At 37.7% G+C, this 14,164-nt stretch overlaps 1 protein-coding gene across 1 annotated transcript in view; it reads left to right on the top strand.

Annotated features, from left to right (window-relative positions):
* The window catches only part of LRP2 (LDL receptor related protein 2), a 116,565-nt gene that overhangs the window by 20,358 nt on the left and 82,043 nt on the right, over positions 1 to 14,164 (top strand). The window contains exons 4-10 of the mRNA XM_064434543.1: positions 182 to 298; positions 7,924 to 8,034; positions 8,140 to 8,253; positions 8,734 to 8,850; positions 9,661 to 9,804; positions 11,204 to 11,323; positions 12,975 to 13,103. Of these exons, the coding sequence (XP_064290613.1) occupies positions 182 to 298; positions 7,924 to 8,034; positions 8,140 to 8,253; positions 8,734 to 8,850; positions 9,661 to 9,804; positions 11,204 to 11,323; positions 12,975 to 13,103 (852 nt within the window). The remainder of the gene's footprint in view (positions 1 to 181; positions 299 to 7,923; positions 8,035 to 8,139; positions 8,254 to 8,733; positions 8,851 to 9,660; positions 9,805 to 11,203; positions 11,324 to 12,974; positions 13,104 to 14,164) is intronic.

Below are 14,164 nucleotides of genomic sequence, written 5' to 3' on the forward strand. Positions count from 1 at the left end.
GTGTCTGCTATGTGCTTGTCAAGCGTTCTTTAATCTCTTGAACACACCAAGGTACCAGGGGAGAAAATGTTTTACTGATATTTATGAGAAAGATGAAGTAGTTAAAGAGGAAGGAACATATTTTTCCTGCTAAAAAGCCTTGGTTGATAGGGAGGACTGACAGTGTGCCTGTTTGTTGCAGCGGGGAGGACGTGCTCGAGTCAGCAGTTCACGTGCTCCAATGGCCAGTGCGTCCCCGGCGCGTACTGGTGCGATCGAGTGGAGGACTGCGCCGATGGCACAGATGAAAGAGGCTGCCGTGAGTGTTAACTCCTAGCACCAGATCTGGTTTCACCTCGTGTCTCTGTGGCATTTTAATACATTTGTAAGATTAAAGGGCTTGTTGATAGACAGGATGACCACAATATGCTTTTTGTTAGAAGAGTTTCATTTCAGATTCTTCTGTGTATTAGAGCTGATGTTCTGATACAGATCTGTTACCACAGAACTCAAGTGCAAACTGTCAGCACAGGATCAGCTGTTTATCTTTCTTCACAAGTCATATTGTTTCTCATTGTCTGAAAGATAATTAATATTGCACTGTAAAAAGGTAGCCATGTTTAGTTGTCTTATGGCTTTGGGACATTCAGAGCTAACTTTACTGATTGTTGTTTCTTGCATACTCCATATACAATCAGTAGTAGTTATAGCCCATACAGAAAAGAAAAATTTGACTCCATATGACTTATTTGAGGAGATTTGATCTCTTCAAAAGCATTTTATTCTAGACTGCAGCTTCCTGTGGAGATGATTTAGTCATATTGTATTCAGATGAGTTGTTTATATTGTGCCAGAAAAATGCAGATGGACAAGTAGTTTTTTTCACCCTAACTTCCCCAGAGTTGAGGCTGCCTCTCTGACTGAGGTGACAGTCTCCCTAAATTATGGCCTGGGTTGAATATTGATGGAAAGGAAAGCTGGCCAGAATAGAGGTGATGTTTTTCAGAAATGCTTTTGTCTAATTCCTACACAACAGTGTGTAACAGGCATATCTGTTCATTGTTAGCCTTAAGGAAAAGCTTCACACATTCTGAGTGACTTCTAACATATAAGCTGCTATTCCAGCTGTTAGAACATAGTGTGCCTTTGGGAAACAGACATAACTGTCAACTCCACTTAGAACCAGGCCCAGGGCAGGAGGCGGGGTGGTAATGGATGGACAAAGAAGCAAAAAATTAAATTTTGTTAATGGCCGTGCTTACAGGAAAAACGGGCATATGCCTGTGCTGTGTAGAGGAAGGCTATATGTTCATCTGACTGCTAATGTGGTTTATCCTTGACTCACAAATGGCTGAAATTGTCCCTATGTAGAATGAAAGGGTATTTAGGACTGTATAATACTCTGGAATAAAATGTTGCTAAGTCATCGAGTTTGGAGTTTATCATGTGATAGACCCACAGTCACTTCTGGTCACCAATACAAATGGCTAAAAGCCAAGATCCAAAGTACCCCATCTCATTGTGGAAGAATATCTTCTGTAGGTTGGCATTTTTTTATCTTAAAGTTTAGAGTAAGAAACGAAGTTGATAACTTAATTTAGCAAATCTGTCACGCATGAAAAAAATCCTGAAGAAAAGATACCTGTTTTAAAAATGTATTATCCATGAATTAAAGAACTGGAATTGCTGAGTAGCTCTGAGAAACCTGTGAGTAGTCATTGAATACAGTGTGGAACAGCCAGGTGCCGTGGTGTGATTGTTATAAAGCAGTAGATCTGTGTCAGTGTGGAGTGGAGTCCTAAGTATGATACTTAAAACTCTTTTTTCAAACTAGACACTTCTGTGGTGTTTGAAAATTGAAGTACACATTTTATTTCATGTTTAACATTCTCAGCTAGGTAAATTAAAAAGTGCTACTGCTAACATATCTAGAGGGAAAGGACCCTCTAGATATGTTAGCAGTAGCACTCTACTGCTGTGAGGGAAAGCCAGTCATTGCTGCATCAGCAAATGGGCCCCGTGACTGTAGTGGGGGCAGCATATTTAGCCCCAAGGAGAGGGACTGCCTCCTATCATTCAACAGCCTCCACTATGGTTTATTAGAATATGTGTTGACAGTCCCTCTGAGACAGAAGAATGACTGTGACTTGGAACCTTGAAAGCAGTTAGACTAGTTTAAAGAAATGTGACAGTGCTGAAGACAAGAGGATCCAAGGAAAATGTAATGACAATGCTCTTGAGGAAGGCTGGTTAATTTTATTCCCTTTTTGTCTTTGCAAGGCCTGGAAATTTCAACAGAAGCCATAAAATAAAAGTTACAAATTGGGGATTATATGATTAACTGTATAGTACAGATTAGTGTACTAGCATATTAGTTTTGGAGCAGATTCTAATACTTGCTTTGAATGTTCATTTTCCCCAGTGTTTAATGTATTTCCTTTTCCACATTATCTGATATAAACAAATGTAAGAGGAATAGTACTATTTTGGCCTTTTCCTTTGTCACTAAATCCCCCTTATTTAATTTGAACTAAAAGTTTTCATTAATAAAAATGAAACATCCATGAACAAGGAAAGAACAAAGCTATTTATAATTGATTCTGGTGTTTCATGGAGCATAACAAAATGGAGACTTAGGTCTCTTTACTTACGCTTTACACTCACTCATCTGTCTGAAAACAGATTTAGATTGTAAAGAAGATAAACTTTTATTCCTGAATAAGTTACATTATATAAGAAAGTAGTCAAATGCAAAATGTCACCAGTATAAAGTAAGTCTGCAATTAAACATGTAAAAAACCAGAAAAAAGGAATTCAGAGCCTTAGTCCATTTTATTGCTAATGGGATTAGCAGCAAGGGAAAACTGCCCATGCAGAGACTAAGATAAACATCAGAACAAATGCTTCAGCTACATGTCTTACAATTAGTGCACTGAAGCTGTTTTGATTTCATAAAATTACAGCTTTTAGGTTTTTTTGAATACACATATCAGGCTGTTTTCTAGTTTTTTAAATAGTCAGCAGCTAGCAAATACTTTAATATTAAAACTTCAGAAACAGAATGACATGGCAGATTATTTGGGGTAGCAAACACTTTTTGGGAGTAGGCAGCCAATACTGGTATAATTTTTCTGTTATATACTTTATTTCTTTCAGTTAATATAGAATTCTCTCTCCTGCCTCAGCTTCATAGCTGAGAAATGAAAATCCCAGCCATGTCCATTTTGCTTTGCTGTGACAGAATGACCTTTCTGGATACTGCTCTGGCAGCTGAGCACTACACTGAGGCTGTGAGGGAGAAAGGGGCAGTACTTTAAAGACATGTTGTTCAATGCTAGTGGGCTGAGTGTTTTCCAAGATACACTGCATTTTTGATTCTAATTTTGATGTTGAGCGGCTGCCATAGGTTAGCTGCCTAACCTGTAAATTCCTGCCTCTTGTTTGCTACGCTAAATAACTGTTGTGGTCAGGAAGTGGGCAGCCAGCTCTGGGATTAATTTGCAGAGACCAGGGTGAAAGTGAACAGAGATCAAGAACTGAGGAGATCATGAGGGATGTAGTCCAAGAAAGAAGAAAAAGGCCATAGTCAGAGACTAATATTCTGGATGTTGGACAAATAACATATAGCAGCTATAGGGTGAGGGAGAAGTTCAGGCTGAAGGAAATACCTCCACCAGGAAGAGTCTGGGAGAGGGAAGTAGCAAAACTGGAGCAATCTAAGGCAGGCAGCCAAAGACCAGAGTCTCAGGGATCAAAATCAGGAATTAAGGCCAGGAATGAGGGTCTGGTCTGTCTGCCAGCTCTGAAAGCATCTCTGCTATGAGCACTGCCTGGTATCATGCAGCTCATAGGACTCTTGGGCTTGGAGTAAGTCTCCCTCCTGGTGTCTCTGGTAGGCTGTGAGCTGTCTGGGCAATGCTTTGACCACTGTGAGGTGGTGACTCATGGCAGTGAAACAAAGAGTTTTAATTAACTTTATTTTGTAAAATTTTTTTTACATGTTGCAATAAAAGACACTTGTTAGTAGGAAATTGCCTTTTTCCTTTTTATTTCTGCTGCTTGTAACATGGGTTAGGGTATAGAAGCCTATGCTGCTGGCTGTGTGACAGAAATCAGCTTGTGCTGAAATACTAGTTGCAACTATTTCCTGTTGCTGTTTTTGCATGGATTTATTTCCAGCTTGCAGAACAGAACTGTTAGACAGAGCACAAAATAATGCAGGTTTAGCAATCCCTGTGACATAGGTTTCAAACATCTTCCATGTGTCCATTGGAAGATTCCATTCAAATATGTTTGCAAGTGTCGCCCCAAAACAGTTACAAAGAGCAAGGTGCTGTCATTTGTGCTGGTGTTTGCCAGTTATTTATGTTTTGCAACTGAAGCATTGGCATACATCAGGGAGACAGATTGTGTAGAAGTATTTTGGCTAAGAAAAAGCCTGAGGGGAGGGGACAGAAAGATCTCCCTTTCTTCCAGAGCATTGGAATGAACATAGGTGGAAAACATTCCCCCTATTTTCACAAGGCTCATATTATCTTCTAGGAATTGTCATGACTACGGAAACATTTCTTCTTTTTAATTTTCTGTAAAATTATGTTTTTGGGAGGAGAAGGTAAAGGAAACAGTATGTATGTTGGAGGCTATTGACCACTCAAAACAAGGTGAAAGAAAACAGTGTTTATATTTTTTTCTCTCCCTTCACTGTTCTCTTAATATTGTGTTCATATTTTCTCCTTTCACTCTCTTGTACAGCTGTATTCCCAGACCTCCTCAGATGCAAACTACCTACCTTGTTGTCCTTTTAACTCAGAACCTGATCCTTCCTTTTTTGCTCTTTCTAGTCCATTTGTCAACAACTTAGAAAGAAAAAAAGTCCCATTCCCTGGAAGAGAACCCCTTCAAGTCATTCACAGAGCACTGACACTTTTTCCATGTTGCCCCCTACAACAGAGACAGTAGGATCAATTTCTCTGATTGTTATCAGTTCTTGCACAGCTGTGGGATTTTATACTCAAATGCTCTAATCTTGAATCAGGTGTGTACAGAGGATTCTTAGTTTAAATAAAAATTAAAATAAAAGCTAGGAAATATTTATTTTGCAATCCCCAAATGCAGTGACTGATGTAAGACCTTTCCTCTTAAATTTAAAATGTTGTGATACTCACTTTTCAACTTCATTTGCTGGAGAGTTTTCATTAAGCTGGATTGTACAGGTCATTCTGTTTAGGGAATTAATCCCATTCCTCCCCTCTTGCTGCCAAAGTTCAGATTCTTCTTTTCTTTTAAGAGGTCCCCATTTGGTGATAGGCGTAGAAGAACTAAGCTCAGGACCAATGTCTTCTAAAATTTGGAGAGAAAGAAAGGGAGTTTAAGTCCTGGGGTTTTTACAATTGCAAGGACAGTCATTCCTTTGTTTTCAGATATCCTAGTATTGTTATGAAGTTCTGTTTTGGCTTCCTTCATTCTCTCAGCATTGAGCCCTCACAGAAGCCAGCATTTCTTCCTTGATTCTTTTACCTTTTCTACTTCTCCTTACATGAAACTAACCCAGGTACTGAGGAACTGTCCTGATGGCACAGATGCTCCTGGATCATGCAGTGCATTGGCTACAGCCTTTGGTGTAGCTCACAGCTTTGCCTATTTTCATGAGGCTTAGTTCTTAACGCCTCAAATAATTAAAACCAATTTATTAAAATAATATGCTATAAGATACAAAGAGTGCAATCTGCAGTGCAGAATGCAGTGAAAAATATCTTTCAGATCAGTGAGCAGGCTGTGATCAGAACTATAATTTACTAACCTTGGTCTTTTGACAAGGGATTGGAAATGGGATTACCTGTACAGAGTTAAAAAGTTATATTAATCTCTGTCAGGCTTTTCAAAGAACATTCTTGCTTATGCAAGTACAATTAAAATAAAGAATCTGTACACCAGTTTTGAAAAGAGAATAAGAGAAAAAAGCATTTGTTCACATTCTAGTAAAACATCAATTTAGTCAGAATGTATACTTTGAAGTATCTTCAAAACATTTTTACTTATGGATCTTCTTGGTATTTTTTAATAGTGATTGTGTTTATACCATATAAACAGAATCACCTTATAGTCCTCCTTTTCTTCCAGCTGCCCTATAATACAGTGTACTGCCATAGCTGTTTCTGCTGGCCCATAGATCTCCTGATGGTTCCTCCCTGTGATACTTTCTCTGCTTTCAGACAGGGAAGAAGCATTAAGTCCATGGTGAACTTAAAACTTGGTCCCAGGTCAGGCCTTTCTTTAGTCCTTTGTGTAGGCAGAGGTAACACTTAAAAATCCATGTTATTTCCAAAGCATAATGAGTTTTATCTGAGCCTAAGTGAAGCAAGAAAAGGATGTATTAAAAAGGTGATTGTCTGGTTGAGAAGTAGGACCAAAGAATGCTTAGAGAACATGTTGACATTTTCAGACTTTCAGAATGGAACATTGGGAACTATCACTAGAAGGCCACAGGCAGTAATGCTGTAGCTGGAACCCTGCTGATCTGTAACTACTGTTCTTCGCTTAGGTGCACACTGTTCCTACGCGCAGGTTGCCACCTTATATTAACTGCAGTTAATATAATGAAATGTAAACAAAAATGAAATTACATTAATTGAAAACAAATGAAATGTAAATGAATCAGCTGGGGAGATAGTCCGGCTAGACGTGTAGTGGATATGAACACAGCTACTTATCCCCTGATTTTAACAATTTAACAGTTAAAATCATATAAGCCTATTCCGTAGGTAATTGAAGCTTTGTGGGAATGTGATAATACACAAAACAGCAGAAGCGAGCAAAATTGTTTGCCACTGTCTGGAAAAATTGCAGGATTCTTGATATCTGCTTGAAGCAATTTTATAACCCATGTTTTGGATTCCAAGGGTATGAATGAAAATGTGCCTAAGTGACAGCCTTCTCGATCTGCTTTATTAACTCCTAGAAAAGTAAAATGGGATAAGAATTCAAACTGAAAATCTAAAAGGTAAAAAATGCTATTTGGCTCTTCTGTGTCTTGAGTTCTTTTATCTTCTATATAGAGACAAAGGTTCTATCAATCTGATGTCTAAAATTACCAATTCTTTGCTTTCTTGCCATTTGACTGAAAAATGTAAGTTTTGTCTGCATAGTAACAAGATAAACTATGAGCTCATGTTCTCCTACTCAACTCTACCATGTGGATATGCTTAATTTGTTAGATACTTCCACTGAATTCACTGACTGCTTGAATGAATAAGTGTTCTCAGAATTTGTTTTAATTTGAAATATTTGAAACACTCCCTTGTATTTGCATATAGGTCATCTATATAAGTAGAATATCCAAAACTTAAAAAGTCATTATTTTTGCATGATCTATTTGCTGTTGTGAAGGGGGAAGTAAGTAATAAAAAACAACGATTCTAACATTGTTCCTGGAACATGGAAATTTAATATCCTTGGCTTAATTGGTACAAAACCATTAAAACCTGAGGTCTCTGAGTCTGAGAACTCAAGTCACTTGAAGAGGACCTAGGAACTTCAAATTTCAGGAAATTCTTTGCTATCAAAATACTTTTATTAAGGTCGGGATTAGTGTGAAACTGAGGTATAAAGAAATAAAACAAATGTTCACTGCTTGCTCTCCTTTTGTATTCCATCGCTTTCTATCATATCATAAACTGTTTGGGTTTCAAAACTTTTTGGACTGTGGGAAGGCACTTAATTTTTCTCTTGTTGCTTGCAAATTTTTGTAGCTTCCATCTGGAGGATATTCTTTAATATCTGTTGGAGAAGACAATATACTGTATAAATGGATTACTAGTATAGGACTACTTGTAATGGAGTTTTGTATTCCCTTTTTCCTTTAAACCAAGATATTCTGTTGACACTAGGTGGATATGACTCATTATAGTCTAACTTCATACTAATATAAAGGATTTTCTATTTTAGACTACCCAAGATGTGAACAGTTATCATGTGCAAATGGAGCATGTTTTAATGCAAGCCAGCGATGTGATGGCAAAGTTGATTGCAGAGATTCTTCTGATGAAGCTAATTGCAGTAAGTCCCCTGTGTAGAGTGATGCCAAACAAATTTGCTTTATAGACCTTCTTTTGGAGTTAAACAGATTTTCTGTATGTGTTTCTGTGCTAAAATCTTTTCCAGCACGTGGATGTACCAGTACGCAGTTCCAGTGTGCCAATGGAGAGTGCATCCCACAAGCCTTTATCTGTGACCACGATGATGACTGTGGAGATAGGAGTGATGAAAACTCTTGCAGTATGATGTTTCTTTTTTTTCCCCCATTTTCTCTAACTGTTTTACTAAGATCTGATTCAAGCAGATAGCAGGAAGCAGATGCTTGGCTGTACAGCCATCAAAAACTAAGCACTGTTCTACAAGTACTCTTCTGTACAGAAAGATAAAAATTGCAGTGCTACTTTGATAGATGTTGTCTTTGCTGCTAGTTACCTGGGTATGTCATTACTATTTGAATTTGCTGGACTGAGTGACAGAGTGACAGTCTGGTTCTTAATACATATAGTTACACTTATGTTGTCATCCTCTTAATTTCAGCATGAAACAAAGGTAATTCATCCCTAAATGAGAAGAAACCAGCAGTGTTTGCAATACTTACAAAATATGGAACTGCCTAAATTTTTAAGAGATGTAATAAATGATTGTATATGAGACAATATTGTTATTTTTAACCTTTTAGCTGCTTAGAGCAATTGGATTTTCTTATGTTTCTTTCTGTAGCTTATGCAACTTGCAGAGGCAACTTCTTCACTTGCCCGAGTGGCCGTTGCATTCATCAGAGCTGGATTTGCGATGGAGATGATGATTGTGAAGACAATGAAGATGAAAGAGGATGTGGTAATTACTATTGCTAACTTCCAATGGTATTTTCAGAGGAAGATGACACTAACCTACGTCTATGAAATTTAGGCCAGTCAAGATGTTCTAAATACTTTTGATTTATTTTAAAAATTAGAATTCCACCTTCATTTTTATTTATTTTTTTAACTTTGGCAATATTTTTGTTGTTGTGTGTGAGAATAATTGTGATACTGAGTATGATGCAAACTAAGTTTAGCATATAGCAATACATATATTTTCTCTTATATATACTCTCTTCTGTATTTTGTTTTGGTTCTTCTGTCTGTAGAGGTTTTTCAGGTCATCTGTTAAGAGACATGAGGCTGCTAATAACCCAACCCCATTGATTCAAAATGAAATTTACTCAGATCCTGCCAAGATTCGTCATGTGAGAAACAGAAGCTTTAATGAATGAAAGTGTGAATGAGATTTCTTTTTCATTGGCCTTTTCTATCATGAACATGGTTCTTTTTATCGAGGTAGCATTTATATGTTTTGAAAGTACAAAACTATAGTTCCCTTTCTGGTGCACTGGTTAGTTTAGAGCTAAATGGTGTTACTGTTTCTAACAAAACAGAAAACTAAAGGGATTCATATGTTGTCTACCCAAGTATCATTGGCATTGTAGTTTGAAGGTAAAAGAAAGCATGACAAGTAAGTATAGATAATGTTTCTTTATAGTCTTTCCTATCTGTGTGCAAGAAATGGAAACTGGATATTGAAGGATAGAGATGCTTTGGGAAGCTCTTAGAGAAGAAATTTTAGTATTTGAAATATACTTTTTATTATTGTTTTTCTTTTCCATAGAAAGTGGTCACCGTGAATGCTACCCAGGAGAGTGGGCCTGCCCTGGATCAGGGCATTGCATTCCTATTGGGAAAGTGTGTGATGGAGCTGCAGACTGCCCTGAAGGAGAAGATGAAACTAACATCACTGCAGGCAGACACTGCAGTATGTATTAGAATGAAAAACATACACAGACTAGCAGAAACATCAACATTGACATCTTTTTACATTTGCCTTTTGTCTCCTAAACAATGCTGAAATTTTGGAAGCTCACTATTTTCACCGGCACTGTTCTGACTGGATGATCTGAAACAGGCATATATGCTGCAAAGAGACAATTTATTTTTAAAAAATTTGTACATGAAATTTCACAAATAGGGATTTTAACTTGCTCTTCATACCCTAAAATATGTTTGTGAAGTCAGGGAAAGGTATGCTACTTGCCTTCTTTGTTTAAATATCTGTTTGTCCCTTTGTGTAAGAAGTAATGATTCGTGCTGATCAGAACACAGAATTGAATCAGTGTATCCTAAGCTTTGACTAATTCACTTTAAAGATTAGGATTTAAAAAAAAAATCTTTTTACCTGGGATGTCTGTTTCTCCAGTTAGTAGTACACTGCATTTTTATGTTGGAGGCAATGAGCATGCATAGTTCCTGTTAATTTCACTCTAACCTTACAAATATCAAATTCCTCTGAGGACAAGGACCAGTGTATTTTAATTTCTAGGAAGATAAAAATTCCTATTAACAAAATCATGCCTTTTGGAATAGGAGGGCAAAAAAAACAAAGAGGAAATGAAACTTTATTGTAAAAATGCACCTCTTGCTTTGATAAGTGTTTGATAGTTACAGCAAATATGAGCTGTAAAGCAGGGCATTTAACAGAAGAATTTGAGGAAAAGGAAAATGCTGACTTTTACCTCCTTCTTTATCAAGTGTTTTACAATCATAACTTACTCACTGGCCACTGAATAGTTTATTAAATACTAGTAGAATTAGTGAAGGAAAAAAGAGAGAGAGGGAGAACAAAAGCATAAAGAATCATTTGTCCATGAACACAATACAAACAGTATATTCTAATACATTGGAATGATATACATATTCTTCTTAATATAACATACTAAGGGTTTTTCACATAGAAGTGTAAATGATGAGGTTATGTACAATAGATGGAACTCAAGGGTGTGATGCTCATAAGTAGGTCTTGTGGAACCATGGAAAGTTTTGGTGCCTTACAGATGGCTTCCTCTGGTTACCTTTTTACACAGCACTTACCATTGGTGGTTCATATAGGATTGATGCTTATCCTTTAACTCTGTTCCAAAAACCTATTAAAAACAGTACCTTATCTTCTGTGTTCCATGCCCTCGCTTGCATGTGTGTAAATGTATTGGATTTTGTGGAACTTTGTACATAATTTTCTCTGCAGATTAGTTTTAAGAAGCTGTACTTGAAATTGAAGGCTCATCATAGAAAAAACTTCAGCTTTGTAACTCTTAATAAGGCAGAAAGCTGTTCTTCTGTAGTAGCTGTGTTTCTGAGATACTTTATTTGCCTTTCAGACGTGTCCCGCTGCGCTGCGCTGAGCTGCCAGTACCGCTGCCATTCCTCTCCATCAGGAGGGATGTGCTATTGCCCTGCAGGATATACAATAAGCACCAATGACAGTCGTACTTGTATTGGTGAGTAAAGTCCAGGGACTACAGCTATCCAGTACTTTCTCACAACCCATTGGGAAAGTTGAGATTCCAGGAAGGCAACTTTGTTCCAATTGTGTGGATGTACTGACAAATAAGAAAATCTCAGGAGTCAGCAAAGGTATGAAAATTTTAGTAGCACAATGGCAGCATGCTGACACAGAGGCAAACCAGAGAAACATCATAAAGACCTCTTTCACTTTGACCTAAAGACATTGTGACAGCCTGATTAGGTTTAAAAATATGTACTCTTGGATGGCTGGCTTATTCTCAAAAGTTTTTACTGGTCTTTAAGTGTTTACATAGAGAGAGTTTGTTTCTGCCCCAGCAATGTGTGTTGCATGCCCGAAAAAGCAGTTAATAATGTTGAATTGTTTGTTACTTTTGGAAAGTGGCTGTATATGAAGACAGCAGAACATTATACTTGAAAATAAAAAGGGTGTTTTGTATTTGCATTATGGAAAAGTTGTGTCTTCTTTGGGGTTTCAGTATATACATAATTTACATGAAAAAGAAGAATATTAGACAAATTATTTATCTCAGTAGCTGGCAATTGAGTAACTTCAGAATCATGAAAGTTAGCACTGCCTAATAAAAGAAAATAAATATCTGTTATGAGTTTTCAACCCTAGCTATGGTGTTTGTGCCATTAAAAGCATTTCAGATGCTCAGTCTCTAATGAGATTTTTATATTTTTGAGAATACTGGGTGGCCTAAGGCTGTATAAGCTGCAATGGCAGAAAGGTTGCTCTTTGTAGAGGCAGAGAAATAAGGCATAAAATGTCCTCAAATTTTTCATGCTTTTGTGGGAAATAAATGAAGGACACATTCTCAAAAGTGGTGCAGTCTCAGTGAGTCCTCTGTTGTTTTTTTGACTGCCCTGTAAACCTAGTTATCAGATTCTGGCTTGTAAATCTGAGTCAATGTATTTTGGTTTGCTGAAATCTAGGCACATATTTGTGACCAGAGCAAAACTTGTCATGGAGGAAAGGCTGACAGTCAGTACTGTATAATTCCAGATCCAGTACTCTACCTATATGGTATTGTGCATGCTAAAAGGAAATTTTTCTTGCTAGTTCTGGTGCACAGACAGCTTTTAATTGTAAGTCAGATACCTGTTAGCATGGTACTAAATCTGAGCTAATAAACACTGCCTTCAAGTAGGACTTAAAGGCTTAAGCACTGCGCTAAAATAAAGGAGGAACTCACCTTCAGAGTGAGCTTAAATCCAGCCAAGTCCTTGTGTGTGCCAAGTGTAGAGATTTTTTGCAGGAAAAATACTTCATAGACATATTCTGTATTGTGGAAAGTAGAGAATGACATCCCTTCAAATAATTTTTCCTTTTCTTCTGGCAGGCGTGGTTTAGATTTTTTTTGTTTGTTTGTTTGTTTGGTTAGTATTTTTTTGGGGGGGGGGTGGGGGCAGAATTGAAGGTAGGTCCTTGGGCAGGAAACACAGGTTTTTTTGTTATCCAGAAGAACTGAAACACTGTAGAAAAACATGCAAACTCACTTTCTTCATGCTATAGTTTTGCAAATAGATATAAAGCAAACAGAGAGGACAAACTTGCTGCTTCTTTACAACATGAATTTTCTACAAAGTGGTTTTTATAAATATGCCTTATTCACTTGACAGATTTTGATGACTGTCAGATGTGGGGTGTCTGTGACCAGCTGTGTGAAGATCGTGTGGGACATCACCAGTGCCATTGTGTGGAAGGTTATTTCCTAGAGCATCACCGGCATTGTCGGGCCAACACTTCAGGTTAGCGCATTTCAAGTGTCTTGTTGAGCAAATAGATAAAACTAGGTAAAATGAGGTAGTTTTAATGTCTGTGCCACACAGCTCTCTTTGATTTTAACTCTGCCCTTAAGGAGTTATGGTCAGGACAGCTTTCAGAATATCAGCTGGCGTGTGCAGGTTGGTGTTGGTAGCCTCATCAGGGCTGCTTCTCCTCTAATCAACAAATGTCTTTTAGGCTCCATTGCTTTTTCAGCACTCCTGACTTCTGCAGAGTTGGGAGGTTATTGCCAGAGCATGCCTGAACAAAAAAATTCTTATTTCTGTGAGGGACAATTTTCTGTCATGCTCTCTATGGAACTTACTGTTGTAAAGAAATCAGGAAACCTCATTTCTTCTAGAACTCTGCCAAAAGATGGTTTTGCTGAATGTTGAGATTAAACACTTGCCTGTGAGAGAAGCCATGGTCTTGGCTTTGAGTGTCCCAGAGTCTGAACTCTGAAGAATACTTGTCTCTCAGAGTGTACTTCCTCATCAGCTGTAGGCTCCTTCTCCTGACCTCCTGCTCAGTTCTGAAAGCAGGACCAAGAAAACTCTGCTTTGTGTAGATGTAATGTCCTAACAGGCTTTTGTGTAAGACAGGTGCTCCTGCCTGCAGAGAATTGGTGGGAATGGGAGTTCCTGCTTGGCATAGCTGATTAGCAGTCTTGTTTCTTAGAAAAACAAGAACTGCTTAGTTCCCTCCCCCTTCCTTCTTTCTTCAGACACATCACACCAGTCTTCAGCTCACCATTTTCTAAGTATGTCTCTCTTATAAATGGGAGAATTTAGTACCTGCTGTCAGCCTCACTAGGCTCATTTTAGCTTTAATAGAAATAGTCTTTTGGTGCACAGGGGTTTTATAAAAGTTTTAGCTGGCATGGCTTTAAATGCTTTAAATATATGTTCCTGCCTGATTTGATCCAAGTATACAAACCAAAGGCAAATCACAGCAAGTTAGTACTCACACAGTAACATTTATGCAGGTTGTCATCTGAGCATGTATTTAAAACTTCGTGTCCAGTGTGTATGAGCCAGTATGTATA

This window comes from Passer domesticus, chromosome 10, assembly GCF_036417665.1.
Source record: "Passer domesticus isolate bPasDom1 chromosome 10, bPasDom1.hap1, whole genome shotgun sequence".
Classification (NCBI taxonomy): Eukaryota; Metazoa; Chordata; class Aves; order Passeriformes; family Passeridae; genus Passer; species Passer domesticus.